The sequence below is a fragment of the Lagenorhynchus albirostris genome, chromosome 16, assembly GCF_949774975.1.
Source record: "Lagenorhynchus albirostris chromosome 16, mLagAlb1.1, whole genome shotgun sequence".
Classification (NCBI taxonomy): domain Eukaryota; kingdom Metazoa; phylum Chordata; class Mammalia; order Artiodactyla; family Delphinidae; genus Lagenorhynchus; species Lagenorhynchus albirostris.
In genome coordinates this window covers 78,790,074-78,816,981 of record NC_083110.1, presented here as the reverse complement: position 1 = coordinate 78,816,981, position 26,908 = coordinate 78,790,074, and the positions used below count along the sequence as shown (strand labels likewise).

General features: G+C 49.6%; 1 protein-coding gene across 4 annotated transcripts in view; it reads right to left on the bottom strand.

Annotated features, from left to right (window-relative positions):
* Nucleotides 1–5,483, bottom strand: part of DOCK1 (dedicator of cytokinesis 1) — a 529,068-nt gene extending 523,585 nt beyond the window's left edge. For all 4 annotated transcript variants that reach the window (XM_060127083.1, XM_060127084.1, XM_060127085.1 and 1 more), the window contains exon 1: nt 5,349–5,483. In XM_060127083.1, the coding sequence (XP_059983066.1) occupies nt 5,349–5,394 (46 nt within the window). In that variant the 5' untranslated portion in view covers nt 5,395–5,483. The remainder of the gene's footprint in view (nt 1–5,348) is intronic.
* Nucleotides 5,484–26,908: the final 21,425 nt, after the last annotated feature.

Below are 26,908 nucleotides of genomic sequence, written 5' to 3'. Positions count from 1 at the left end.
TTCACACAAAGACCTGTGCGTCAATGTTCACAGCAGCTTTACTAGTAACAGCCAAAACCCAGACATCCTTCAAACCATGGATACGCACAGCAACCTGATGACTCTCCCGAGAATTATGTTCAGCAAGAAAAGGCAATCCAACAAGGTTACATACCGCAAGATCCCATTCATGGAACATTCTTGAAATTACAAAATTACAGAAACAGAGAACAGATTCATGGTTGCCAGGGATGATGCGGAAGGGCAGAGGGAGGTGGGTTTGGCAACAAAAGGGCAGGAGGGGTCCTTGGGATGATGGAAATGCTCTGGATCTTCTTCAATGTCAATATCCGGGTTCTGATACCGTGTGTTGCAGTTTTGCAAGATATAACCTTGGGGAAAAACTGTAGTGGGTACACAGGGTCTCTCTGTACTATTTCTTACAACTGTTGGGTCTGTAATTATCTGAAAACCCAAAGTGAATGAAGAAAAAAAGGGAGAGTAAGGAGGGAACGAAGGAAAGAACAAGGGGGAAAGGGAAGAAGGGAAGAAAGAGAAAAAGAGAGGAGAGACAGAGAGATGGCAGGTGCCCTCGGGCACTGTGGCTCCTCAGCTGTACCCAGCACAGGACTCACAACTGCCTGTTTCTTTCTCCGTGTCTGCACTACCTGCATCCTCAGAGGTCACAAGAGAACAAGAGAAAGAACTATTCACACACGCTAAGACAATCCTGATAAGACGCCTGATATTCTGGGCCAACACTGGCACTACAATAAATTTAAAATTTTTATAGTGTTTCCAAAGTAAAATCAGGTTTGTAGAAATATAATATGCCTTAATTTCATTTTTCTGCAACTCCAGTGAATGAAAATGTCTGCATTTCTATTTACTTACAATCAAATCAAATTTTTCTTCCCCCAAAGTAGCAGCTTGCTTGCTACTCTAAGCAACAAAGAGCATCTCTCAGCAACTCTCACACTCCCAAATTTACTGGATATTACACCATTCCTAGCAATTATCATCGCGCAGGACTAATCTGAATACACACGCCACAATCCCTAACACCAAGCAAAATGTCACATCCCCCTAATATGGGGGCAAAACACACCATTAAGACAACAAGTTTGGAAGAGAAGCATCCCTCCAGCCACCATGACTGTCAAATCCAAACAGGAAATCACTTGTCACTACATTTCTAACCTGCGCTTTATTAAATAAAAGATTACTAAAAGCACCGCTCCATGGCGTACCTGGCTTATCGCAAACGCTGATCTCAGGGCTTTGTGCTCTGAGGACATTATCTCAGCGAATCCCCACCGGTCTTTGCAGTAGGCAGGCTTGGGTCCACTTTCCAGATGAGGAAACTGAGGCTAAGAAAGCAGGAATAACTTGCTCAAGGGCCACATAACAATTAAGAGCCAGAAGTTAAAGATGTCTCGGTGCCAGTGCCCACATCCCCTTTTTGAGGTTTGCCTGGAGTGGAGAGTGAAGGGCACGCTGAAGTCACTGGTGTTCGTTCAATCTGCCTCTAGCAAAGCTAAAGGGTGGAAAGAGAACCGTAGTCTTGCCCAGGCTGCTCTCCACACCACCTCCATTCCTGTTCTATTGCTGCCATAACAAATCATCACACCCTTGGCAGTGGAAAACCACCTGCATTCATTATCTTACTGTGCTCCACGTCAGACACCCAGTGGCTCTGGGTCTCAAAGTAAAGGTGCTGGCCGGCTGCGCTCCACGGGATACTCTAGGATGAATGTTTCCAGGCTTATTCAGGGGTGCTGGCAGAATCCAGCTATAATTGCAGGATTGAGGTCCCCATTTCCCTGCTGGCTGTCAGCTGGGGCCAACCTCAGCTCCCTGAGGCCTCTGCCTGGTAGCAAGTGGACCTCGACATCTTCCACCCAGCATCCGGGCATGGAACCCTCCCAGGCTCGGAATCGCTCTGACTCCACTTCTGCCGAATCTCTCTTGTGCGAGCAAACAGAGAAAGTCCGCTGCTTTGGGGGCCCACGTGGCCAACCCGGGACCAGCTCTGCACCTCAGGGTTCACAGCCATGATCTCATCTGTCAAGTCCCTTCTGCCGTGTCACACACCACATTCACGCATCCTGGACACTTGGGGGGCCGTTATTCTGCCTTCCATGCCGTCACTGAGACGTGAGCACGCCAGCCTCGGATGTGACGGCTGCATCTTTTCACCTCATCTGAAGAACAGGAGCCCCATGAACACAGTTTTACTGGTGTTGGGACGTTTTGACTCTGCCTAGTTGGGGGATGATGGGAAAGTTCATCTGGTCCAACCCCTCAGTGTGACAGCTAGGTCAAAGTTCACGTCCATGTTAATAAGCCAGGTCTGTAAAAACTGACCCACCAAACTCAAGCCCAAGGGGAGAAATTAACAGGCTGGTCCCCATGAATGGGGGGGGCCACCAGGGTTTCCTGCCTTTGCTGAGCAAGCAACAGATCAGCTGTTTACTCCTTTCCCGATTCCACAAAGTAAATAAATAACTGAAGTGTCTCATTTACAAACAATGCTTCTAACAGATTCTAAGTACTTGCAAACAATGAGCTGTGATTCATGTTTCCAAATGAGATGGAGTTTTACCATTTTCTCTCCCCTCGTGATTCATTCAGGGGCCAAGTCACTGGCCGGGTGGAAGCCTGGCCGCCCACAGACCCACCAGGGCCCATCTACAGAAACACAGTCCTGTTGTGAGGCTCCCCCCAAAAAAACGCTGTGGTTGGTAAAGGGGATTTCCAGTAATTTTCCCTTCGGCAGAAAGAGGAATTAAACTCGTGGAAATGAATCCCTACATCCAACACTTACATCTTCCTAGCCAGCCCACTCCCTGAGAACCAGCAGGATCCTCCCCAGGCAAACTCCCAGACACGAGGGCAGCCTGACTCAAGTGTCCTCCGCTTCCCCTGCCCCAAATCGGGAACTCTAGGAGCTCTACGCCTGCAGGCCCTCCGCGACAGGGGGTCCAGTTATTTAAAGTTCCTCCTGCCGCTGAAAGAGTTGTGCAGTCTCGTCCTCTCCACCTGGTGAAACTAGGCAGGACGACCCCCTCCCATCTCCCCTGCCTGACCGCCACTCACATCCTTCCCAGAACTGGTTCCAAAACCTCCAGGATACTCTTCTTCTCTGGAAACTTTTCAACTTGGAGTTCTCCTAAAACCAAAGTATTAGCCAAAGGTGTGATGTTAGAAGGCACTGCCGTGAGTGCTAGCAAAGCTTCTGGAAGGCATGTGACTTACCGTGGGAAGGACACAACCACGTTCGTCCCCACAGCTGCCTCCCCAGTGGGGAGACCCTGCTTCTGGGTCTCTACTTGTGAATGTTCCCTTTGCTCATGAGACACAAGTCACTCCACAGGTATGGACACCTCCAGGGTTCTCACTGACACCATCCAGGTCACCCTGGGAGCCAAGGGTATCAAAGCGACCTTAAAGAGAGGTCCCTCACCCATCTCCTGGTGAGCACAGAGGGGTGACCATGAACTCTAGAGCCACCACCAGGGTTCAGTTTCAGGATGGAGCACTTACTAGTGGCGCTAGTCTGTCCTTTGCCTCTGAGAAGTGGGAGGGACAGCAGTCCCCACCACACAGGACTGAGAGGGCAAGTCTTGAGCAGGAGTGCTGGGCTCTGCTGCCCCCGCCTGGCCCCCTCCTCTCCCCAGGGCTCCAGCTTCTCTTCCATCTCTAAGCACTGCGTTCCCTGAGGGCCTGCCCTCAGCCCTCCCCTCACACACAGCATCCCAGCAAGCTCACTGCAGCCCAGACCCCCCCCCAATGCTACCCCACACCCGAAGTTGATCCAGCAGGAATCTCCACACCCAAACCTCCCTCATCCAATGTGGATCGATGAGGACCTTTCTATCAGGGCTGAAACCACCTGAATGGGCACAGGACGCTGCTTACAAACTCAGCTGCACTCGGAAGCCCAGCTCTGCTGCTGGCCTTTGTAGATGTGCCTGGGCCCCGGAGGCCGCATCTCTAAAACAGGGGAGGGAAGGGGATTCAGCCACGGTGGTTTTGAAGTAGCGCCACCTGTGCAACAAGCCCCTGCGGGCCCAGAGGGGACCTAGAACCGTCCCAATGTCCAGGCCAGCTCCACTCTACGTCCCTGGCATCTAGCAGAAGCATCACAGAAAGAAAAGAGAGAGCCCTGGGACCAGAACCGCCCAGGCTTCCCCAAAGTGGGAGGGCCGAACCACACCAGCAGCGGGAGTGGGCTGCTCCCCGCAAAGGCTCAGGGTCGGGAGGGGAGGGCGGGGAGGGCGGGATGGGCCGCAGGGTCTGGAACCCCAGGAGGGCACCACCTGGCTTCGGAGGGGAGGCCAAGGCTACAAAAGGCCTTCCAAGTCAGGCAGAGTGCAGCCTGGCTGAAGAGGTGGTCAAGGACGCCTCTGGATCGCGGAGCAGGAGGAAAGAGGGACTGAAGCCAACTGGGAAGCCGTGCGGAGGGGGAGACCAGCCGCGGGCCCAGACAGAGCCTCCGGTGCGCAAGTTAAGAGAAGGCAAGCACCCACAGGCCTCCGCAGGCCAGGCTACCAACCCCCGCCAGGAGGGCGGCAGGGCGCACGGGGCCTGGGGGGCTGCTTGCTTTGCCATTAAGGAGAGCCTCCGACTCTGGAATGTGTACTTGGTCCGAAACGTAAACTTGCAGCCGACCCTCCCTACTCCCCCCAGGAAGCGACAAAGAACATCGGAGCCAAAACAGGTCCCGCCCTTCGCAATCCGCTCCCGGCCCCGGAGACCCCGGAGCGCTCGGCCGCTGGTCTCCGAGGGTCCCGCGCCGTCCAGGGCAGGACCACCGAGCGGCAGGCGGCGCGATCGCCCAGCCCCGGTCGCACACGCCACCTCCCACCGGGGGAGAGCACAGTTCTTCGCTCTGGCCGCTGCAACTTGAAACTGTCCGCCCGGAGCCGCAGACACTGAGCACAACTTCATCCGAAAAGCAAAAAGGCGCGGCCGAACAATGCCGCCGGGGCCTCCCGGCCCGGCCCGGCCCAGCTGGGGTCGAGGCGTCGGGGGCAGCCCCGGGGGCTGGAAGGCTCCGCCGCCTGGGTGCCCGCCCGAGAGCTGGATGTCGGAGGGAACACCCTCGGGAAGTGACACAAGCCTCCCCCCACCCCCGCGTGTCCCCGGCCCGGCTCGCGCGGGCTCCGGAGCGGGCGCGGGAACAGCGTGCGCCCGGGGTCCGAGTGGGCAGTGCCCGCAGACGGACCCTCAGGCGGGCAGGGCGGGGACGCGGGTTCCCGGCCTCCGCGGCCCCTCCGCGTCCCGCCCGGGCCGCCGGCAACAGGCTCCCGGGCGCCCCCGCCCCGCCCCGCCGGCCCGGAGCGCGGCGCGCGGGAGGTGCTCACCCACGCCGTATTTCTCCTCCCGCTTGGTGGGCACCCAGCGCGTCATGCCGCCGCCCGCGTCCCGGCGCCCAGGCCGCCGCCGCCGCTCCGCCAGGAAACTCCGCGCCTAGGCCGCCATTTTCCATTCCTTTCGAGCCGCGACAGGATGGGGTGGAAAAAGTTTGCGGCGGAGGCGGTGTCATGTGGGGCGGGGCGGGCGGAGCGTCGCGGGCCGGATGGGAAAGGCCGGGAGCGCCGGCGGGAGGCGGGACGGCGGCGGGCGGGGGGCCGTGGCCCACGACCCCACCCCCCGAGGAGCAGCCCCGCAGGGGCGTCGTCTCCCCCTTGTCCACGGAGCCCTCCCGGGGGCTGGATCTCATACACCCCTCTCAGAGGGGTGCGCCCTGGCCGGCAGGTGGGCAGGGGGATTCTTGGCAATTTGTGAGGCTTGTGGCTTGCAACAGCCCCTGGTTAGACTGGCGCGCGGTGATGTGATGTCCCCAACTCAGTTTCCGCCTTGGGGGGAGAGGCCTGGAGCTGAGCAAACCCGCAGGTTCCCTGGGAGGAGCCTTCCCAGAGCACGTGGTTCATTCATTCATTTGACAACCATTAACTGAGCACCTACCCAGTGCCCGGGTGCGCTAGGAGCACCACACTAGCCAAGCCAGGGGTGGGGAGGTGATGAGCAGAATAACAAGAGGTGGGTCGGCTCCTAGTGCTTGAGCAGGGACACCCAAGGCTGGTGGGAGGAGATGGTGCAGTCCTGGGCAGGGAGCGCTTACCGGGGCGGTGATCTCTTGCTGGAGTGTGGAATGAGTGCATTTACCCGGAGAGGCCAAGAAGGAAAGGCAGGCAGGCAAGGCCCCGCTGGGACCCAGAGACCTCAGCCTCCTTGGGCCCCCAGAAACTTCTGCTAGCTGAGTAGGACTCAAGGTCTGTGAAGTGGGGAAAGAGGGGAAGAGATGCTGGCCTGGAGAGGAGCCCCCAGGCCTGGCCTGGAGCAGACACACTGGCCTCTTAGGAACGTGCTCTTCACCCTGTGTTCTCCGACTGTTGTGTTTTCCACAGCAGTAGAAGATGGGGTTTCAGATTTCTCCAAGGAAAAACTTATAACAACACACACACACACACAGTTATTTTTACCATAATTTCAGAAAAGAACAGGTCAAAACCAAGAAAAGGAGGAATGAGACAGCTTCAGAATGAAGACAGCCCATAAAATTGAGTAAATTTGGTGTCATGGAATATTAACTGGCTGGTCGCCTCCTCATGACCCCGAGAGCCAGTGACAAGGCAGTAGGCCTGAAAGCCTTCAAGGATTGGACGAAGGAAGGTAGAAAAGATTGGAAAGCCCCATGGGGTAGGGACAGCGCTGGATGGCAGAGCTGGGGAAGGGGCTGGTAGGGCCTAGGAAAGGCCGGGAAGGCCACCATTCTGCTGTAGAGAATGCCCATCGCCTGTCCTTGGGACCACTTTGAGACAGGGAAATCTCAACATTCCACCCAGAATATAAATTAATTAAACACTTGAGAATGCCCTAAGAGCTTGTCAGTTTGGGTGGCTGAGCGGCAACCTCCTACGTACAGAGGATAATATATGACTTGAGAGTTCACGGACATCAACCACTGATTTATAGAAAGTTGCAGGCCCTGTTTATCTGATAAGGAACTTAAGTCCCACAGAAGGAAGGAGACTGAGCTCCAATCACACACAACCTCATGTACACACTTAAAACCTCCTGTAGAAATTAGAAACCTCAGGAGCTCAGGCCCTGAACATGTGGCCTGGTGACTCGGAGCCTTGAAGGAGAAGCACAGTGAAAGTGTTGTACAGGAGAAGTAGGGCACTCTGAGACAAATGACATGTCGGCCTGACCGACTCCAAATCAGGACGGGCTTCCCTGAGAAAACAGAGAAAGCCAAGACTTTAAGGAAAAGCAGAGACTAGCAGAGGGAACAGCATGTGCAAAGGCCCTGGGGTGGGAAGGAGCACAAATCCTTCAAGGAACTTGTAGGACACTGGCTGAAGCACAGGGAGCCAGGGGAAAAGGGCCAAGAAATGGGCCTGCAGTAGAAGGGCCTTCTAGGTCTTGTTAGGAACTTGGAATTCTGCAAGGAAAACCTGGAAAACATTTTAGTGATACTGATCTCTCTTGTGCCCAATTTTACTTTTGCTTGTGTGGCTACATGTTGGGGAAGATGGCATATTGTAGCGAAAGACCAGGGGCTTGAGAGCTGCGCACATCTCAGAGTCCTGGCCTTGCCATGGCCAGCTGTGCGACCGTTCTTCCATCTCTAGGCTTTTCTGCTTGTCAGCCTTAGGGTTCTGAGAGCCCTACCTATAAACTAGGGAGAATGACACCAACCTCACGCAGCTCTTCTGAGGATCAAAGGTGAAGATATTGCTGAACAGGTAAGACCTTCTCTAGCTGTGCTTGGTTTCCTCATCTGATGCTGCCCCCAGGTTTTTTGCTTAATAACATCATGGTTAACATTTTCTAGAGCAGTTTCCACTTTCACCCTGATAAAGGGGACCCACTGAATAGATAAATAAATGTGGAGTGGGATTTGTATACTTTTGTAAGACACTCATAAAAGTAAATCTCTAAATCAGAATTTTAAAACTCCAGATGGACCACAGAGCATGTGTTGGAGACAATGAAGTTTTGGTCCCATTATTGCAATGTTTGGCCACTGTCCCTGAAGCACTGAGAGGTTTGTCGGCGTTCCCTGGCTGACTCTGACAGTGGTCTCATCTTGCAGCTCTAAATCGAGTCTGGGCCCTGGCTCCTTGCCCTGTGGTTGCTTGAGCTCCAGACTGGCACCATCTCCAATTCCACGAGCCATGGGTGGTTATGGTGAGTTGGCATTTTTAACTCCTGAGTTGACGTGGCTGGGCCACGGAGCTCAGCCATACCTCCCAGGCATCACGCAGGACTTGGATCTCTGCCATGCTTGCAGGTGTGACCCGCCCAAGAGCACTGTGGCTCTGAGTACCCCAGTCCTAAGCATCAGTGGGAGTTCAGACTAGTGACCCCCTCCCAAGATAAGGCAGAATCTTGCGATAGAGGCATGAAAAAGCATAACTGATATTACAGTTTTAATTTTTGAAAATTAAAATTGGGACTTCCCAGGTGGTCCAGTGGCTAAGACTCTGCTCTCCCAATGCAGGGGGCCCAGGTTCCATCCCTGGTCAGGGAACTAGATCCCACATGCCTCAACTAAGAGTTCACATGCTTCAACTAAAGATCCCGTGCAGAGACTTCCCTGGTGGTGCAATGGTTGGGAATCTGCCTGCCAATACAGGGGACATGGGTTCAATCCCTGGTCCGGGAAGATCCCACATGCCGCGGAGCAACTAAGCCTGTGCACCACAACTACTGAGCCTGCGCTCCAGAGCTCGCGAGCCTCAACTACTGAAGCCCGCCCGCCTAGAGCCCGTGCTCCACAGCAAGAGAAGCCACCACAGTGAGAAGACCGTGCACCTGGTGCAGCCAAATAAATAATAAATATTTTTTAAAAAAGAAAATTTAGGGCTTCCCTGGTGGCGCAGTGGTTGAGAGTCCACCTGCCGATGCGGGGGACGCGGGTTCGTGCCCCAGTCTGGGAGGATCCCACATGCCGCGGAGCGGCTGGGCCCGTGAGCCATGGCCGCTGAGCCTGCGCGTCCAGAGCCTGTGCTCTGCAACAGGAGAGGCCACAGCAGTGAGAGGCCCGCGTACCGCAAAAAAAAAAAAAAGAAAGAATATTTAAATTAATTTTTTTAATTTGAAAAAATTTTCCATATTCACAATGCAAACTCAAGAGACAATTCAGCAAAATCTTGCCTGGTGGAGGTACCAGAGGCACAGTGAATGGGGGAGGGGGACACGTTTATCTGGCGAGGAAGGGTGGTGAGCAGATGAGAGTAGGACGGGGTGCAGGGATTTTACACGCTTCATCAAGCGGCTTAACCACTGACTGTTTGCCACCTGAAAGGGGAAGTACGGGGTCTGCAGTGAGGCACCTAGTTGCTGCCCCTTTGATCCAGTAGCAGATGTTAGCATCATATTACATGACCAGGCATATGGTCACAGTACATAATGTCACGCAGAACTAAAAAATATAATCAAAAAAAAAAAGTATATTCGAGACTTTAGACCTAAATTCCAGTTTACAGAAAATAGAGGAGATTGAGCTAAAGGTTAAATGACATCACAAGAACCCCCGACAGTCCTCGACTTAGCATGGTTCGACTTAAGATTTTTCAACTTTAGGATGGTACACAAGTGATGTGCGTTCAGTATAAAACTTACCTCGAATTCTGAATTTTGATATTTTCCTGGGCTACTGACACACAGTCCAATTCTATCTCTTGATACAGGACAGCAGCTGGGAGCTACAGCTCGCAGTCAGCCCTGCAATCAGGAGGAGAAATGACCAAGACACGTACAATCATTCTGTATCCAGACAACCAAGCATTCTGCTTTTCACTTTCAGTACAGTATCCAATCAATGACGTGAAATATAATACTTTCTTATAAAACAGGCTTTGTGTTAGATGATTTTGCCCCACTGTAGGATAACTTAAGTATTCTAGGCACGTTTAAGGTAGGCTCGGCTAAGCGATGAGTTTTGTTAAGTTAGGTGTGTTAAATACATCTTCAACTTACGATATTTTCAACTTACAATGGATTTATTGGGACCTAACCCCACTGTAAGTTGAGGAATATCTGTACAGTCAGATGAAGATAGAAGGTAGTCTCTTCTGTAGGACACTGGTCTGGTGTCATCAACAAGTCAGTATTATTGGGAAAAAATGGGTGGATGGGAAAGAACTGTCCTAGATTTTAAAAGACAATAAATATAAGAGGACTTCCCTGGTGGAGCCCGTGCTCCACAATGAGAGAAGCTACTGCAGTGAGAAGCCCTCACACTGCAACGAAGTGTAGCCCCTGCTCGCCACAACTAGAGAAAGCCCGTACACAGCAACGAAGACCCAATGCAGCCAAAAATAAATAAACAAACAATAAATAAATTTTAAAAAAGAAAGAAATATAAGAAATTCAGTCCTTGACTGGGTACTGCTTTAACAAACCAACTCTAAAAGTTGTTAAGGACAAGAGAGGATTTTAACTACGAACCAAGAGTAGATAATATTTTAAAATTATTTATTTTGCTAAGTGTAATAATAGAATTATCGTGGTTATATCAAAAAAGTCCTTATATTTTAGAGATACATGCTGCAGTGTTTAGAAGTTTGTCATTTACTTTAAAATACTGCAGCAAAAACAAAGAAAGGTGAAACAAAATTCTTCAGTCTAGGTGAAAGGTTTATGAGTGTTTCATCCCTCTACTTTTTTTATATGTTTGAATTTTTTTTGAGGGGGGGCCATGCCACACAGCATGTGGGATCTTAGTTCCCCAACCAGGGATCGAACCCATGCACCCTGCAGTGGAAGTGTGGAGTCTTAACCACTGGACCACCAGGGAAGTCCCTGAAATTTTTTAATAAATAAAGTGAGGGAAGGGAAGTGCTTGAGACTTGAAAAGCCGCTTGTGAAACAGTAGCCTGGGCTGGCCTCACTCCAGTCACTCGGGCTCTACTTCATTTCCCAGGTGCACCGCTCTGCCTTCTCCGTGAAGATCATGAAGGCAGACCCTTGGTGTTAAACTTCAACCAGCTCCATAGAGCAAATAGGTTGTTCAGTAGAGGATGCTGCCTGCTGACCCAATGTGCCTTGTGGGCAGATGTGACTGTGAATATAAATGCAGACCAAACAGTCCTTCCCACACTGAGTACACACAGAAATGAGCTCTGGGGCTGGGGGCCAGGACACCTGCAGGAGGGGGAGTGTCCTGAAGTAGAAGGAGCCTGGATCCAGGTGGCAAGGCCTGAGACGGTCAAGGCCTTGCCCCTGGAAGCTGGATGCCCTCAGGGTCCAGACAGTGCATGGCAGCATTCTCAGAGTCAGGCGGACACGTGACCAACACCTTGGCAGCCGTCTGACTCAGGGAGAATTACCTGGGTGCTCTAAGTTTCCTCGTTTTTATTATTTATTTCGTTTTTGAAAATAAATTTATTTATTTTATGTATTTATTTTTGGCTGCATTGGGTCTTCGTTGCTGTGTGCAGGCTTTCCCTGGTTGTGGCGAGCAGGGGCTACTCTTCGTTGCGGTGCACAGGCTTCTCATTGCGGTGACTTCTCTTGTTGCGCAGCACGGGCTCTAGGCGTGCAGGCTTCAGTAGTTGTGGCGTGTAGGCTCAGTAGCTGTGGCTCACAGGAACTAGAGCACCGGCACAGTAGTTGTGGCTAGGGTTTAGTTGTTCCGCAGCATGTGGGATCTTCCCGGACCAGGGCTTGAACCCGTGTCGCCTGCATTAGGACTTCAACATATGACAAAATTCAGTGCATAACAGTGGGTCCCCAAAGGACAGCCAGAATGGCACTGTCCAAAGATGGAGGAGTAGGGGGGACAGATACTCACCATAATTCCTGACTCCCTCTTCACTCAGGCCCCATGCCGAAAGCAGTGAGCACTTTCAGAACCAGAGACAGGAAGGGTCTCATCTAGATAAGTTTAAAAGGAAGAGGCTGCCTCCCTGCATTGGCAGGCAGATTCTTAACCACTGTGCCACCAGGGAAGCCCCGCCTTGTTTTTAAAATAATCTGACTTCTAGAGTGTCTTGAAGACTTAATGAGATGATGGTAGCAGAGCTTTCACTTGTAGGGCCTCCAGATGAAACACTGGTTTTCAGGTATCAGACTCCAGGTGACACAGGGCTGTGATCCCTGAAGAAGGGAAATGAATGAGGTGAGTTCTATGGCTTCCCAGGTGGCTTCCTGGAGCCAGTTTCTGGGCCACAGCACAGGAAGGGGAGCTAAAGCAAGCCAGGGGTCTCACTCACAGAGGACAGACCTGAGTTTAGGAGACCCTAGGCTGCTAGGAGTCACAGGTCAGAGGACCCAAGAGGAGGGAACTGTCCACACCGAGAGAGAGTTCCAGAGATCTGCAGAAGCGCTGCATTGAATCTCTGAGTACTCTGCATGGGTGGATTGAAATGCTAGGAAGCTGGCTGTGGAAAGAACACCAGGAAGTAGCAGGCCCTGAATAATTTCCAGAGCTCACACAGGAGTTAGTATTCCCTCCAACCAGAGTGGAAAGACCTCATGATATAGAGTGGAGTCGAGTCCTCCAAAGGATCCCACCTTCGTAGTGGGACGACATTAGCCCTAAACTAAAGGCTGCTCTAGTAAATAATAAAACCTAGAAGCAAGACCAAAAGAATGGAACTGAGCCCAAGTAACATACAGCACACCAGAGCAAAATCCAGTGCTGTTTAAAAGAATACAGTAAAATCCAGCGCCCAACAATACCAAGCGCACAATGTCTGGCGTCCAACCAAAAATGACCAGACGTGCAAAGATGCAGGAAGACATGACCCGTAACCAGGGAAAAAAACACGTCAGGAGAAACAAACACAGAAGTGACAGGGATGATGTAATTAGCAGACAAAGACCTTAAAACAGAGTTACCAACATGCTCCAAGTCCCACAAAATGTAGAGGAAAACATAAAAATGGTGTGAAAGAGATGGCAACCATAGAGTCAGAGTCAGCGCTCCTAAATGGGAGCTGTTATTGTCATGGTGGGGTTGGTGGTAGGTGCTTCTAAGGGTAAGAATAAGGTCCCTTATTCTTTTTTTTTTTGGGCTGCACCACATGGCATGCAGGATCTTAGTTCTCCGACCAGGGATCGAACCCATGCCCCCTGCAGTGGAAGCACAGAGTCTTGACCACTGGACCGCCAGGGAAGTCTGTGGGGTATCTTATTCTATCTGGGAAATTCTGGGATTCTCCCAGCCTCTTCCTTTTAAACTTATCTAGATGAGACACTTCCTGTCTCTGGTTCTCAAAGTGCTCACTGCTTTCAGCATGGGGACTGAGTGAAGAGGGAGTGAGGAATTATGGTGAGTACCTGTCTCCCCTACTCCTCCATCTTTGGACAATGCCATTCTGGCTGTCCTTTGGGGACCCACTGTTATGCACTGAATTTTGTCGTATGTTGAAGTCCTAATCCCAGTACCTCAGAATGTGACTGTATTTGGAAATAGGGCCTTTAAAGAGATGATTAAGTTAAAACGAGGCCATTAGGGTGGGTCCTGATCCAATCTGACTGGTGTCCATATAAAAGGAAGAAATGTGGACACACAAAGAGACATCAGGAGTGCACCCACAGAGAAGAAAGGCCATGTGAGGACACTACCTGAAAGTGACCACGGAGAGAGGCTTCAAGGAGAAACCAACCTGCTGACACCTTGATCTCAGATGGCAACCTCCAGATCTATAAGAAATACATTTCTCCTCCCTGGCTTCTTGCAGTCTCCTGCACAGGAGCTGCCCAGGTTTCCCGCTGTCATACATCCTCACCCAGGCCACGAAAGCCAGGGACAGGATGTGGGCCGCAGCGCGGGAGGCTGTCACGGCTCCAGGGCCTGGCCGTTGCCTTCTGATGGTTCAGACAGCAGAGGCAGCATTACCTCTCCTGAGTCTCGCAGCCTGACCCTTGGCCAGAGGCTCCTTCTCAGCCGCCACAGAGGAGTCCAGGTGAGCGCGAACTTACAAAAGGCCAATGGTGTGCAGGCCCCGGGTCTGTCAGTCACGGAGCCCAGATACACATGCAAACCCACACCCCTGCCTCTGGAGGCTTAGGGGTGTTTGGAGGAAAGAGAAGTTCGTACCACCTGGAGGAATCAGGGAAAGCAGACAATGTGGTGGCCATAATGGGGAGAAGGTGAGACACGAGGTATCATTCCAGGAAGAAGGAGCAGCGTGAGGAATGGCCGAGGTCCAGAAAGCGCTCAGTGCCTGAGATGGAGCGCGGGCGTGGGATGAAGAGTAGTGGTGGGTGTGGTGGGTTTGCGGCCAGAGGAGGAGGGCTGTGACCACCAAGCCAGAGCGACAGCACAAGGCCAATCTGTGCTTTAGGAAGCTCACCCTGGTGGCAGAAGGGAAGATGGACTGAGAAAAGAGAAACTGGTTCTAGAAACTGAGTTAAGGGGAAAGGGGGGATGAATTTGGGAAGTCCTTTGTTTAGAGTTTTGACATTCACAAATTAAACAGGTGCACAGTACCAGCTAATTTACTGAGAACACACCCACTAATGCACTAGGAGCATGTCATCCTCACAATAACCTGGGAGTTAGGAGCTATGGTTAGCCCCACCTTACAGATGACGAAACTGAGGCTCCTGAAGGTTCTCTGTAACTTGCTCAGAGTTCACAGCTAAAAAGCAGTAGAATCCAGATTGAACCCAATCGCTGTAACGTCCGACCTCAGACTCTGAACCACCTACGTGAATTTGGTCTTGACGGCAAATCCATGGAGTGGATGTGGTGGGGGCTATTCTTATGCCCACTTTGCACGTGAGGAGGCTGACAGGGTTGCTGGGGCTGAAGCCCAGGCCTCCAGACTTCTCGTCTTCAGCGACCAATGCTCCTTGGATCTCCCTGTCTCTGGGACTTGGCAGTCCAAAGGCACGTGTCAAAGCTGAATAATTCTCATCATCCAGACCACACAATGGCCACCTTAACCACTAGTGTCCCAATACCATTACTGGATGGAGATCCAGGCCCAGCAGGGCAGCCAGGTAGCTCCTCCCGAGGTGTGGCCTGAGCCCAGGGCAGCCCTGCCGGGAGCGGCCTCCACACCAAGACTACTCCTCCCAGCCAGTTCACCTCGAGCTCCACAGGCACACACCCAGCGCACCAACTTAAACTGTGGTGCTTAAGCCCTACTAGCCAGGTGCCCCAGGGGCCTGCGCCCCTCCCCGCCAGCGTCCATCCGTACAACTTCCTGCCAGGCCCCGGACATACACCACTTGCTCAGGCCCTAGAGGGCACCTAAGCCAAAGCCTTCCTAGACTGGTACAGTACCTGCCCCTCCTCTCTCCCTCTGGCCAAGGCTAATGCTATCCCAGCCTGGGTCAGCCAGGTGAGGCTTTTTCACCCTGCAGACAGTTAGTCCCTCCCTCTGTAGCACTCACAGAAGCCCTTCCCCCTCAGAGGGCATCTAACTGGACTGACTTCTCCGGTCCCGTAATTATCTGTGACCGCTCCACAGGCTGGGAGGGAGGCTTTATGCATCTTATCTGCGGAGCCTGGTGCTTGGGGCTAATAATAGCGAGATGAAAGCAGTAATAATACAAAGAGGCAGGCTTTATTGAGCTCACGTATTACCTCATTTAATTACAGCCTATCATTTGCAGACAACCACGTGGGAGCATTTCATGCACTGCCTGGAGCACAGCGAGTGTGTAATACATGTCAGCTACTGCTGTCAGTGAAGTAGGAGCTCAGCAGATGTTTGTTGAGTGAATGAGTGAGTACCTGGGGTGACTCGGGCTCCCTTCTGGGTGCTGCAGGGACCACACACGGCATGGGCTATCAGTGGTACAAGCTCACGTCCTTGGCCTGCGGACCAACTGACCCACCTGTGCAAGGGTGCAGATGAGTGACAGTGGGGACAGAGCTCACCCCAATTAACCTTTTCTTGAACCTGCACAAAAGTCCTGTGGCTCAGCGTCGTGGAAGGCCCACTCCCAGGCCTTTTCCCCAGAAGAGGACAAGCCTGGCCTCGCCAACACGCTCACCAGCAAGCCCTCTCCACTCCTGGGCCCCGAGGCAGGGCCCCGCCAGACGCAAGCAGGCACACACACCCTGTGCCTGCTTGGCTGTCACCCAAGGACCAGGACCACAGACAATGAGGAAGTGGCTTCTGGCCTGAGCCAGACACACACCCAGGCCCAGCGGAGGAACTCAAGCATGTGGGGCTCAGCTCAGGGCAGGAAGTGTGCACAGCGCACCACTGGACGAGGGCACCATGGGGGTCCTGGAGACACAGTGATGACTACCCCCCAGGAGCTCCCAGTCTGGAGGGCCACAAGCTAAGGAACAGCTGAGAAGGTTGTAAGTGCAGGTGAGGACGGAAACGGCGAGGGCCACGGGCTCTAAAAACCCATCCCTCTCTTTCCACCCTGAGGACTTTTGCTTGCCCAGCACCACTTGTGCTACGATTTGCTTAATATTTTTCTTAAAAATCATAAAAAGTAAGTTGATTTTAAAAAGGAGAACCAGTATTACTTGCCGTAAATAGAAAGGAACTAAAAATAAAGGCCTGACTGCCTGAAGAAGGAAGTGTTCATTCACCTGCCTACTTCAGACCCTCTCCTGTCCCACCCCCGGGGGCACTCTGCTCTCTGCAGGGCCCCTCACCCCCGAGGGGAGGTGGGGCTGAGGGGCGGGGGGGGGGCTGGGCAGGGTTTCCAGGAGAGGGTGGTTCTGCAGAAGGGGCCCTGCAGCAGTCATGGGGCTGCGGGGAGGTGGAGGGGAGTAAATGAGGGCAAGAGTGGGTGAGGAAGAAGGGCTCCACCAGCAAGGGCACAGCGCAGAGCCGCTTGGGGCCGGGTGTGTGTGTGTGTGCATCCCTAGAGGGGAAACTGTCTCGGTCTCTCCAGGTGGCTATAACAGAATATGATAGACTAGGGGGCTCACAAGCAACAGACGTCTGTTTCTCACAGTTCTGGAGGCTGGAAGCCCAAGATCCAGGCCGCAGCAGACCTGTCGGGTGAGGCCCCACTTCGTGGTTCACAGCACCATCTTGCTGTGTCCTCACAGGGCAGAAGGGACTCAGGAGCTCTGCAGGGTCCCTTTTATAAGGGCACTAATCCCATTTATGAGGCCTCCACCCTCATGACCTAATCACCTCTTCAATGTTGCACCCCCTAATCCCATCACATTCAGGGTTAGGATCTAACATATGAATTCTGGGGGGACATAAACAATCAGACATGGGGATTCTGTCTTACCAGCATGGAAAGTTTTCTGCAGGGAGCAGCATAGGTGATAAGACATGAGTTAGAAACCCATTCTGCTGGGTTGGAGGGGACAGGACCCTGTAGCTGGAGAAGCAGAGGCTGTGGGGCTGCCAGCTGCTGGGTTGTCTGGGTTGAGCCCTTCAGTACGATTTCAGAACTCTGGATAAAGGAAGGTAAAACCCTGAAGAAATAGGGTGTCTGGGCCTCCTGGCCCCTCTCTTCCCCTCTGACCCAACTGCTGGTGAGAGACCAGGTAAAGGCATGCTCGGGAGGCATTTGGGAAGAATTCTTTCTGCATCTACCACGCTCCACTTTAACTCTGAGACACAAAAGACCCCACCCCCATCCAACCCCAGGTAGACACATGAATGACTTCCAGGGTTGACCTGCATGGTTTTTATCACGTTAGAAAACAAATAAAACTGCAAACATTTTGAGTGTGTCATAATTGCAATATGCATTGAATCACTATTTTAGATGAATGCAGATTTCAAGGAGATCTTTGTTCTCTGAAGTTCAATTTTTTTTTTTTTTTTTTTTTTTTTGGCCACACTGCGTGGCTTGCAGGACCTTAGTTCCCCAACTAGGGATTGAACCCAGGCCACAGCAGTGAAAGCGCTGAGTCCTAACCACTGGACCGCTGGGGAACTCCCACAGATTTTTTTTAAAATCAGTGAACTAAAACAGTTTTAAGAAACAGTTCTCCAAATGTATGGACACCAAGGGGGGAAAGTGGCGGGGGGCGGGGGTGGTGTGATGAATTGGGAGATTGGGATTGACATGTATACACTAATATGTATAAAATGGATAACTAATAAGAACCTGCTGTATAAACAGATAAATAAAGTTTACAAAAAGAAAGAAAGAAAGAAACAGGTCCTCATGCTGTATTCTAGGCATCCTTGATTTTCTTCTTTTCTTTCTGCCAGTAAAAATAGTAGTAGAGGAATTCTGCCAGAACAGCATCACTTGAATGGGATTTCCTACGGCTATAAAATCTATAGCTTGAGGCTCTCCCGCTGCTTGTAAAGGAAATGAGCGACGGAGAGGACTCAGGTCAGGGGAGCTGCAGGGAAAGGGGATCCCCGCCATCCCGCTTTCCCCGCCGCCACTGGACAAGCCTTCGGAGTCTGCGTGGCTGGCCACCTCGGGGGCTGCAGGGCTCCTCGGGAGGGCAGGAGGGTGGCCAGGCCTCCTTTATTCCCCGCTGCCCCCGGCACACCTGTAGCTGAGAGCTAACATTACTGAGCGCTTGCTTGGATGGCAGAACGTTTGAGTTGTGGATTTGGGTTCCTCTTCCTCTCCTTTTGGGGCAGAGGCCCTGCAGGCTGTGGTCTCTCCCTCCTGCAGGCAGGGCTCTCGCAGGCAGGAAGCTGAGGCTGCCTGAAGTCATGAGCGCCGCCCAGGTAACTTGACCTGCAGAGTCCTGGTGAGGGTGGCCTGTCCCCTTGGGAGCATCGTCCCACTGGGCTGGATGAGAGCTCAGGAACCCCACAGTCACCCCGCCTGAGGCCAGTGACTGATTGGCCAGAGGCACAAAACAGGACTTCATACCTCCAAGTGGGACAACTCGTGCCCTGCCCCTCACCTCCTGCCTCAGGGCCAGGCTGAAGCTAGTCTTCGGCGGTTGACGGCCTCCCTGTTCTGCTCCCTCTCTTTCCTTTTCCTGAGAGCACTGCCTTAGCAGAGCATCACGGATCAAGACTTCCCATCTTGGGCCTAATTCTAGAGAAACTGCCCTAAAAAGCTTTGTTAAAGAAAGAGGCTGGGACTTCCCTGGTGGCGCAGTGGTTAAGCATCCACCTGCCAATGCAAGGGACACAGGTTCGAGCCCTGGTCTGGGAAGATGCCACATGCCGCGGAGCAACTAAGCCCGCGCACCACAACTACTGAGTCTGCCCTCAAGCCCGTGAGCCACAACTACTGAGCCCGTGCGCCACAACTACTGAAGCCCGTGTCCCTAGAGCCCAAGCTCCGCAACAAGAGGAGCCACCGCAATGAGGAGCCCGCGCACCACAACAAAGAGTAGCCCCTGCTCGCCGCAACTAGAGAAAGCCCGTGCGCAGCAGCGAAGACCCAACGCAGCCAAAAATAAATAAATTAATTTTTTAAAAAAGAAAGAGGCTGGTGTCCTGGATAGGAGGGAGAAAGGAGGACGTTTGTAGAGTCATGGAGAGAAGGGGGGGTCCCCCAGATTGAGAAGCGGACCTAGGGACTCCCAGCGCCTAGGCTGCCTGCTTCAGCACACAGCCCAGGCCCAGGTGAGCTGTATTGAACTCAACACCTGGTGGGCAGGGATGCTCTTGGTGACAGTGAAGGCCAGGGGCCAGCCCTCGACTTCCAGTCCTCCAGACACGCATGGAGTCTGGGGGTGTCCTAGAGGTTCAGGATACGGAAATGACAGGGATTCCTTCTCTGATGGGGCTTATAGTCCAGCAAGGGTCAGGAAGTAAACAGGCAAACAAGTAAATCAGGTAGAAAATGGGAGAGGATCACATCTGAGCTGACCTGAATGAAGAGAAGGAGGAGGTTTGCAAAAATCTGGGGGCAGAGTGTTCAGAATTGAGGGAACAGCAAGTGCAATGGTGCTGAGGCAGGAATGCACCTGCTGGATGCTGGGATCAGAAAGGAGACCTCAGAGTCTGAGATGGCGGGGAGAAGGGAGGAGGTGCAGGGGTAAATGGCGGAGGAAAAGCCATGCCTTGGAATTACTCGGCATTAGGTATGACCATTTATTTATATGGGTATATTAGTGAACACTTCTAATACATACATAATATAGTATATGTACTTATTATTATGTGTTATCATTCACAAGACCTCTGCTATGCCAGGCTTGTGCTGCAGGCCGGGAGCTCTGAGACTGCAGGAAGCCTGGGTTCCTCCCACTGTCAGGGAGCTCCTAGGACCTGGAAGCCCAGCCTTTTTTTGAGGTTCATCATAATGGTATCATAATGGTATAGTTCCACTGTTGTTTTGGCCGTACCACGAGGCATGCAGGATCCTAGAATATCCCCAACCTCTCTGTAGGGCCCCGGCGGCTGGGTTTGCTAAATCACTGGTTTTAAGAGCTCAGAAGCGAGGTACCAATGCAAGGATGCAGTTATGGGGCATAGGATGAAGGTGCAGCAGAGCCAGAGCAAGTCTGCCGTGTGGTCTGCTCCCATCTATTATACTTGGACCCATTCATTAGTCTGAGGCGGGGAGCCCTTGGCTAACTCACATCCAAACAAGCGTGGGTGACCTTAAGTGACCACACTGGGCTCTACTTTTCTAAGGAAATCACTAAATCTCAGATGGTCTCTCTGTTCGTCTCAAGCAGATAATAGAGAAGTACATTTTTGTTCTGTTGAAGAAACATGACTTAATCCTGTCCTGAAAGCAGGAGTTGTGTGGGTGAATTTCTCCATTTTTCTGCAGAGCAGAAAAGCCATACGGAGCCTCATGAAACAAAGCAAGATGACAACTTTTTTATGCATTCTGATTCCTAGAGAGGTTTTAAACGCATCTTTGCTTATAGACGTAGTTATTTGATAATGTATAGAAAAGAACAGGAGACAAATGAGGTTCTAGCTTTCAAAAGGAAAATTGTCTTCATGGGACACAGACCTTTGTTTTCACTTAAAAAAAACTTTTTATTACAAAATAAATCAGAAATTCAGAAAACTTCCCAAATCAAATATATGGCTTAGCAAATTCATTCTTTTGCCCCTTTTTTGGGGGGTGGGGTGGCTGTGCCCTGTGGCATGTGGGACCTTAGTTCCCTGACCAGGGATTGAACCCATGCCCCCTGCAGTAGAAGTGTGGAACCCTAACCACTGGACCGCTAGGGAATTCCCAGTGAATTCTTTCAAGGCAAACACTGTCAGGTTGAGAAATAGAACTTTGCCAGCCACCCTGATAGCTCCTTCCGATGCCTGTCCCAATCACAACCCCTTCTTTTGCCCCAGATGCAATGTTATCCTGACTTTTAATTTCTTGTGCTTTTTGAAACTGATTGTTTTTGGCCACTCATAACACTTCTGGAAGCAATTGTATGGATTTTCCACAACAAGCAATTCTCCAATTCTCCCACACCACCTGGGCGTCCTAAAGTTTAATTCAATTCTGACACTAACCACAGTAGTTAACGCCAGACCTCACAGGTTAGGGGCTCAGTCCCCCAACCTCAGCCTCCTAACTTCAGATGCCAATTGCCAGTAGTGGGTGCCCAGGTTACCCACACTTCTGTGCGACTTGGCTACAATTCAGGGGTTCTTACAACCTCCTTCTCACGTTTAATAATTTGCTATATTGACTCACAGAACTCAGGGACACACTTTACTTTCTATTACCTGTTTATTATAAAGGTTACAAATGAACAGCCAGATGATGAGATACAGAAGCTGAGGTCCAGAGGCATCCGAAGCACAGGAGCTTCTGTCTCCATGGAGTTTGGGGTGCACTACCCCAAACTTCTGTCTCCATGGAGTTTGGGGTGCACTACCCTCCCAGCACGTGGATGTGTTCACCAACCGGGACTCTCTCCAAACCCCTTCATTTGGGGTTTTTATGGACGGTCCATTATGTAGGCACAATTAATTAAATCTTTGGCCACTGGTAATCACCAAGGTTTTGGGGTGGTGCTGAAAGTTGCAACCCTCTAATCGCAGGGCAGGTTCCTCTGGCCTGGAACCAGCCCAAATTGCCCAGCTCTCCATGCCAGAGGGACCAGCCCAGATCCTGACAACCTACACCCTACCTAGAGACCCCTCAGCTAAGAGCCATCTCATTAGCACTGTGGAGAACAGTATGGAGGTTCCTTAAAAAACAAAAAGTAGAGTTACTATATGATCCAGCAATCCCACTCCTGGGCATATATCCAGAGAAAATCATGATTTGAAAAGATACATGCACACCAATGTTCATAGCAGCACTATTTACAGTAGCCAAGACATGGAAGCAACCTAAGTGTCCACTGACGAATGACTGGATAAAGAAGATGTGGTATATATACACAATGGAGTATTACTCAGCCATAAAAAAGAATGAAATAATGCCATTGGCAGCAACATGGATGGTCCTAGAGATTATCATACTAAGTAAAGTAAGTCAGACAAAGATCATATGGTATCAGTTGTATGTGGAATCTAAAACAAATATGATACAAACGAACTTATTTACAAAATAGAAATAGACTCACAGACATAGAAAACAAACTTATGGTTACCAAAGGGGAGAGGCAGGAGAGGCATAAATTAGGAGTTTGGGATTAAAATAAACACACTGCTATATATAAAATAGATAACCAACAAGGACCTACTGTATAGCACAGGGAACTATACTCAATATGTTGTAATAACCTACAATGGAAAAGAATCTAAAAAAGAATATATATATATATATATATATACGTATGTATAACTGAATCACTTTGCTGTACACCTGAAAATAACACAACATTGTAAATCAACTATATTTCAATAAAAATTTTTAAAAAAGAATCATTTCTTAAGCATGCCAAAGACATTCAGAGCACTTAAGAGATTTCTAGGCTCTGAGAAGCTCTGTGCCAGGAATTGCTGGAGTAAGGGTGTGGGTAGAGCCTGAATATATATTTCTTATTATATGAAAACTATAGTCTTACATTAAAAAAATTTTTGGTTTATCTTTCAAGTCTCTTTTAACCTCTAGGTTTCTCTTTACTCCCTTTTGTTTCCATACAGTATCTGTTGGAGGACCATTGATCTGTAAAATTTCTCACAGTCTGAGCTTTGCGGATTGCACATTTATGGTACAGGTTTTTGTTTTTTAAAAAAACATTTATTTATTTATTTGGTTTTGCCGGGTCTTAGTTGCGGCATGCATGTGGGATCTAGTTCCCTGACCAGGGATCGAACCCTGGACCCCTGCATTGGGAGATTGGAGTCTTCACCGCTGTGCCACCAGGGAAGTCCCTATGGTACAGTTTAACATGTTCCTCTGTCCCTGTATTTCCTGAAAATTTACAGCTGGATCCAGAAACTGGATCAGATTCAGGTCAGGTCCCTTTGGCCAGACTATAGGATGCACTTAATAACTAGTTGTCTCTCCCTTTGTACTGTTAGCGGGCTTTGGTGCTCAGTGTCTTTATCTGTTAAGTTATTAGAGATTGCTAAGCAGTGGTATCCTAATTCCACCATTTCTCTTTTCATTTACGAATTGAAATACATTTTTAAAGAGACACTCCTCCTTATCTACTACTTGGTTCCACAGGGGGCTTGTCAGATAATGTTTAATTCTTCTTTAGTTATCAGTTTTCAGGATGATGAACTCTTTTTCTGTAATCTTCCAAATGCAGTCCCCTTTTTTTTGGCCTTAACTTTATGAAGTTATGGATTTAAACATATTGGGTGGGTTTCAATCCATTGCAGTTATTATGGTTATTGAAGGTATGGTCCCACCTTTGGTCTGAAGGTGGCATTTCACATTGGCTCCTGGGTCCTTTTGACGTGACCCTAGGAGTTGTTGATAGCTTTTGTGCTATTTGGTATTAAAAGATATTTCAGGCCATTTATATGTTTTCTGCCCCAGGACTATATAATCAGTCATTTCTCCAAAAAGTGCTGGTTTCTTTCAGTGAGAAAGAATGCTCTAGGAATGCTCATTGTTACTGGATTAATTATTGTTTCTCAGCCTTTTCAGCAACGTTATATACACATATGAAAAAATATATATATAAAAATCATATGTATATGAAAAAATTCTTCCTGAGTTCATATTGATCTTCCAGTTCAACCTTAAGATTCTAGAGCTGTGACATAAACTCTACAGTTTTCTCCTACTATATCTGTAGCTCCTAGTTTTTTGTTTGTTTGTTTTTATTTAATAAATTTATTTATTTATTTATTTTTGGCTGCATTGGTTCCATTGCTGCACACGGACTTTCTCTAGTTGCAGCGAGCGGGGGTTACTCTTCGTTGTGGTGCATGAGCTTCTCACTGCGGTGGCTTCTCTTGTTGCGGAGCACGGGCTCCAGGCGTGTGGGCTTCAGTAGTTGTGGCTTGCAGGCTCTAGAGCGCAGTCTCAGTAGTTGTGGCACGTGGGCTTAGATGCTCTGTGGCGTGCGAGATCTTCCTGGACCAGGGCTCAAACCTGTGTCCCCTGCATTGGCAGGCAGATTCTTAAGCACTGCGCCACCAGGGAAGCCCATAACTCCTAGTTTTTAAGGACACAGGGGATGATAGAATTAATACGGCCCCAAATTTTGCATTTCTTTTATCCCCTATCAAGCACACAGCACCCACAGAATAATAGTGCTAACACTACCACGAATATATTTAAATATTTTTTGAGCATATGTTCTCCACAATCTCTAATCCCCCATTAAAAAAAAAACCTGTTGTCTCTACCTACATTGTCAGAGCACATCCTCATGACTTACTATGACCTCTACATTTCAACCCTCACTTTCTTTTAGTTCTACAAATAATGGTATATTTAGTGTTCACCATCAGTCCTTATGCCCATGAGTGTCTGATCATTTGGGGATCTGAAAGTCATTCTCTATTAAATTCCTCAGGAATAGCTGATTGGACCAGTATTCCTTGCTTTCTTGAAAGTTCATAGTAATTTGTGTTTATGTTGAAAAGTCAGTTTTGCTGGATATAAAATCCTGGGCTTAATGGAGCGGCTGGGCCCGTGAGCCGTGGCCGCTGAGCCTGCGCGTCCGGAGCCTGTGCTCCGCGGTGGGAGGGGCCACAGCAGTGAGAGGCCCGAGTACCAAAAAAAAAAAAAAAAATCCTTGGCTCACCATCCCTTTCCTTGAGTTTCTTAAATAGACGCTCCACTTTCTTCTGGCAGGAAGTATTGCAGTTAAAGAGTCTAAAGATGGTCTAATTATCTTTCCCTTACAATTCCCATGTTCTTTTTTTCTAGATGCCCAAAGTTTTTTGGACTTTTTTTATTTTTTAAACTTAGTAATTTTACTAGACCATGTCTCGGTGTTGGTTTTCTGGGTCAGTAGTCTCAGGTGTGTACTATGCTCTACCAATATGTAGTTTCATATCCTTTTTTTATTTCAGGGAATCTTTCTTGAATTATGTTTTTAATATTTGTTTTCTTCCCTTGCCTTGATCACATTCTTAAGGGACTCCTATTATCTGCATGTTTAATCTTCTTTGCCTACTTCAACATTGGCTGCTTTTTCTCAAATCTTTTTTTAAATTTCTTTTTTTTTTTTTGTTTTTTTTTATTGCAGTACGCGGGCCTCTCACTGTTGTGGCCTCTCCCATTGCGGAGCACAGGCTCCGGACGCGCAGGCCCAGCGGCCATGGCTCACAGGCCCAGCCGCCCCGCGGCATGTGGGATCTTCCCAGACCGGGGCACGAACCCGTGTCCCCTGCATCGGCAGGCGGACTCTCAACCACTGCGCCACCAGGGAAGGCCTAAATTTCTTTTTGATTTAAAATGCTTTTTAAAATTTCTGCTATTACTCTTCAGGCATTATTTCTGTCTATTCATCTCTGTGTTCCTTCTAAATTAGTCTTCAATTTTTTTTGTTTTTTGGCTGTGCCACGTGGCATGTGGGATCTTAGTTCCCCGACCAGGGATCGAACCCCCACCCTTGAATCGGAAGCATGGAGTCTTAATCACTGGACCACCAGGGAAGTCCCAAGTCTTCAATTTCTATATAAACTTTTTTTTGACTTCTTTTGTAAGTTCTGTTATCTCATTCCTGAATTTTCCTAAATGTTGTTTACTCATATATTTTAGCTTATCTTGAAATAATAGGTTACTTTTGATCTGTCTGTTGTCTCATCTCTCTGGCATGCTTTGATCATCTATTGGGATGTTTATTCTGCCTCTTCTGTTCTTTTTCTTTTAGTCACTTTGTATGGAATTTAACTTCATTCCTTGTCCATTGCTCATTTTTAAGTGGAATTAGTTCTCCTTAACTTTCCAATTAAGGCAGTGTTCAAGAAGGTTTGTCTAACTCCCCAGAGTTCTTCTAACTCCTCCTCTGTTGCTTTTGTGTCTTGTTAAAAGATATGGCAACTTGCTTTCCGAGCAAGGTTTCTGGGATCCATTCCCCTTAACCACTGTGACCTGGAAATTACCTTCATCTCTGTTGTCCCCGTCCTGATCAAAATTATTCCATCCCCTGAAATTTCTCCTCTGTGTGTGCCCTGTTCTAGAAGAAATCCCTGGCAGGCCCTGAGCTGCCCCAGTCCCTTTGTCCTTCTTCCCACGGGCCTGTGGTAGTCACTTGCTATTGGAAGGGGCAAAACCCCTCTTGGTTTCAACTGTTGTTCTCAGAATCCACCTATATCTTTGCTTTCGGAGGGCTTTTAATTATGGTCCCCTCTTTCTGTAATTGCACTCCAGCTAGAGGTAGCAGATGCGAGAAGTTTTGTCACTGTCATTTGCTGTTGTAGTGGGAGGAAGAACAAAGAATATACTCCAGGAGCTTGAGCTTGGCAACTGAACTCTTCCTAAAAATTAATGGTTTATAATGTGGTTGAATGGATACTTTAAACAAATAGTAGGTTGACTGACTTCCTAATTGTATCATAGCTGAAAGGAGTGATAAGTGTTTGTTTTAGTCTCACATCTTAATTTGGAAAATTTTGACTTGATTGTCATTTAGGCCCGATTAATAATTTTTAAAGTTTTCATGAATACCAATAATAAACACTTAATTCTAAGATATTAATTGAATAAAAAGATAACATCTTAAATCTTGAGTAGGTCTGTTAATCTCTGTATT